The 3,537-nt window shown below is 43.8% G+C and overlaps 1 protein-coding gene across 1 annotated transcript; it reads left to right on the top strand.

Moving 5' to 3' along the window:
- The first annotated feature begins 1,588 nt into the window (after positions 1-1,588).
- On the top strand, positions 1,589-2,340 carry LOC109428009 (pachytene checkpoint protein 2 homolog). The gene is made up of 2 exons (XM_019703666.3): positions 1,589-1,769; positions 1,843-2,340. Exons 1-2 carry the CDS (start codon positions 1,723-1,725, stop codon positions 2,273-2,275), a joined length of 480 nt encoding a protein of 159 aa, XP_019559211.3. The 5' UTR covers positions 1,589-1,722; the 3' UTR covers positions 2,276-2,340.
- Positions 2,341-3,537: the final 1,197 nt, after the last annotated feature.

Below are 3,537 nucleotides of genomic sequence, written 5' to 3'. Positions count from 1 at the left end.
TCGACGCGTGGTCGAATTGGTTTTCTGTTTGTTTTTCGGGTGAACTCTAGGTGGCTTTGTGGATATCTTTGCGGGGGAAGAAAGAGCTTCGGACTACCATACCACGGGAGACTGCAAAGTTTACGCATCGTTGGCCATTATCATTCGATACGGCGTGCAGGCTGTTTCGCCCGATTACCGGACTACACATTTCCTCCTTTCTTGGTTCCTACCTGCGCGTTCATGTCACCAACTGCACTAACTGCGTCGTCAGGTCTCCCTTCGTGTGGGCAGTGCACGTTGATGATGCTGTAGTTGTAGAAACGATCATCCTAACATGAATATCCTTGCGTTGATAGGCTGCATCTCGACTCGATCACACGTTGTCGCATCTTGCTCAACACCATAAATCCTGTTCCCTGTTCATTGATGGTTCATTGGTAGAGCGTAGCCGCTCGATACACGGTTTTCCCATCTTTCTGTCCGGTCCAACAAAGTTCCTGCAAAGCCACAATGTCGCAGTTACGGGGATGTAGTTCATCGTAGATTATCCTGTCACATTCTGCGAAACCAAATGACTTGCAGTTCCATGTTCTAAGCTTCCAATCGTAGTCATTTTTTCTTCGCGTGGGTCTTTGCCGATTGTATCGAGTCCATTTTCTCCTAAATGTTATTAGTAATGAGAATTTTTACTTGGGCCTACACTCATGTCTCGCCGGAGGGCTATGCCCAACAAACATTTTCGCTGTTTAAGAGTGGAACAAACTACTCTTAAGCAAACTTAAGCGTAAGAAATTGCTATTCAGCTAGTTCTGTTTCTTGGGTGGTGACTGTTCTGTTTAGGGTTCATTCACATATTACGTAACGCAAAATTTTCAAATTTCAGACCCCCACCCTCCCCCACGTAACAACTTTTATATGGGGAATTTTACATTTTTGTATGGAGCGTAACACAACGGTAAATCCTCTCCCTCCCCTCTGTCCGTTACGTAATATGCGAATGAACCCTTAGCGTCCCAAACAAACCAACACAGGGGCTGTCACCTTGGATCTAACTGGGTGTGATGCAGCATTTCTTACTCAGCCGCTGGATGCCAGAACAGACGCTGTTTGAGCTGCACCTCCTTGGCGAACAGGCGCTCGGATCGTACCTCCTCAATCTAGCTGAAGTCAGAAGGACAACGGTGCCCAGGCTGCACTACGAGCTAAGCACACAACTCTTAGCTGGCGGTCTTTGCCATCGCTTGACCCGTGGAAGCATAAGGTAAGAACTTGTTAGGACCAGAGTTATGTTCGACGCTCTCCTTATCGACTCACCGTTTTTCCACTTGTTTATATTGCAAAAGTAAGAATCTAAAACTTTTCCGTAACAAGCAATCATTTTGAAAATTTAATAAAAACATAAAACCAGGCATAAAACCCATTCCATTTATATCAAGCAAATCCGCCGCATGGACCACGTTGTTGAGCTATTACAACACTCTTTCCATTTGACGTACTAGAGAAATGGATGTACCAGATGTGACTGCATTACACCGCGGCGGTTTGCGACTTGGGTTTGACAGCTATTCAAAAAATGCACTTTGGTATTAAATTTTAATTTTATCGCTCGCTGCTCTATCTATAGCATCGCCATCGTTGTGACCGTTTGTGTGCTGTTTGTGAGAAGTTTCATGCAAAAACTGTTAGTTTACTGAGTTATTAGTTTATTGTAAGAGCATTGTGCAAATCCGTAAAACCGACATGCACACCATGGAACCAATCAATATCGAAATAGCATGCTCCCGGGGGTAAGTTTCGCAGTAATCATCGCCACCACAATGTATAGTAACACTATGTAACCGTCCCCTTCATGGCCTCTAGTTTCAACAAAAAGTCTCCCAATGCCGAGTTGATCAAAGCGATACACCAGTATCTAACGGAGCACAAATCCCTTCCGAAGGATTACGTCTTCAAGGTGGCCTACCCCAATGTCGAAAGCGTCACGATCTGTAACGGCCTGGAGGAGCAAAACCCCCGAACCGATCTGCGAATGTTCACCTATCTGCTGAATGACGAGGCCAGTGAGGAGGAAACCATTCAGCAAGATGGGGACGAGATTCAGATTGCCAACCATTGGCTGCTGCCGACGAGGGATTTCCACGGAATGTGGGAGAGTTTGATCTACGAGGAGGACATGAAGCACGAGCTGCTCAGCTTCGTGCAGACTACGATGCTGTTCTCGCAGAAGAAGGTCAACCCGAACTTGATCGCTTGTAACAGGTTAGTGGGGGTGACTGTGGGAAACATAATATGAGATCTAGGATCTAGTTTACTCATCCCCATTCAATAACTACCACAGCACTAACACCACTGGGCCTGCCTCTATCTCTACCCTCTATCATGTACTTCATCTTGGTAGAGTTGGTTGAACGTCAAGCCTGTCTCTCTCTTCAAAGCAGCATAAGCTTCCTCTACTGCGATGCCGATGAGATCAATATCGTTCGCAAAACCAAGAAGCATGTACGACCGTGTGATGATAGTGCCATGACTTTGCACGTCAGACCTCCTAATCGCTCCTTCGAGTGCAATGTTGAACATCAAATTTGAAAGAGCATCACTCTACTTCAATCCATCCAAGGTCACAAACGAGATAGACACTTTATCTGCTATCCGAATACTTTATTTTGTTCCATCCAGCGTTCCGCGAAAAACCATATGTTCTGACATTTTCTGCTCATTTCTTTTCACTGAATCGTACGCTGCTTTAAAATCAATGAACAGATGGTGAGTGTAAGTTATATTCCCGACAATGGGGCACGTTCGGTGTAGTACTAGATTTGTAGTAATGAGCTGAATTTTTGTATGGTGAGAAGGTCAAATCTTCGTTTCTGCAAAGAAATGGTGGAAAAAGCGTGGGTATTATGATTCCTTGCCTAATTTGATGCTGTTTGAGCAAAACTTTGGATAACTATGTTGTTTATGTTGCAAGAAATGGAGAAAACAACAACACTGTTGCCCAAAGTTTTGCTCAAATAGCATCAAATTAGGCAAGGAATCATAATACCCACGCTTTTTGCACCATTTCGTTGCAGAAACGGAGAATAGGACAAATCGGTGAAGTACTAGATTTGTAGTAATGAGCTGAATTTTAGTATGGTGAGAAGGTCAATTCTCCGTTTCTGCAATGAAATGGTGCAAAAAGCGTGGGTATTATGATTTCTTGCCTAATTTGATGCTGTATGAGCAAAACTTTGGGTAACAGTGTTGTTGTTTTCTCCATTTCTTGCAACATAAACAACATAGTTATCCAAAGTTTTGCTCAAACAGCATCAAATTAGGCAAGGAATCATAATACCCACGCTTTTTGCACCATTTCATTGCAGAAACGGAGAATTGACCTTCTCACCATACTAAAATTCAGCTCATTACTACAAATCTAGTACTACACCGAGCGTGCCCCATTGACCTTCTCACCATACTAAAATTCAGCTCATTACTACAAATCTAGTACTTCACCGATCTGTCCTATTATCTAGGATCATCCGCAGGTTACACATTTGATCCGTCGTTAAGGAG

This window comes from Aedes albopictus, chromosome 3 (genome assembly GCF_035046485.1).
Source record: "Aedes albopictus strain Foshan chromosome 3, AalbF5, whole genome shotgun sequence".
NCBI classification, from domain to species: Eukaryota; Metazoa; Arthropoda; class Insecta; order Diptera; family Culicidae; genus Aedes; species Aedes albopictus.
The sequence above is the reverse complement of the archived record's forward strand: the minus strand, read 5'-3'. Positions and strand labels throughout refer to the sequence as shown.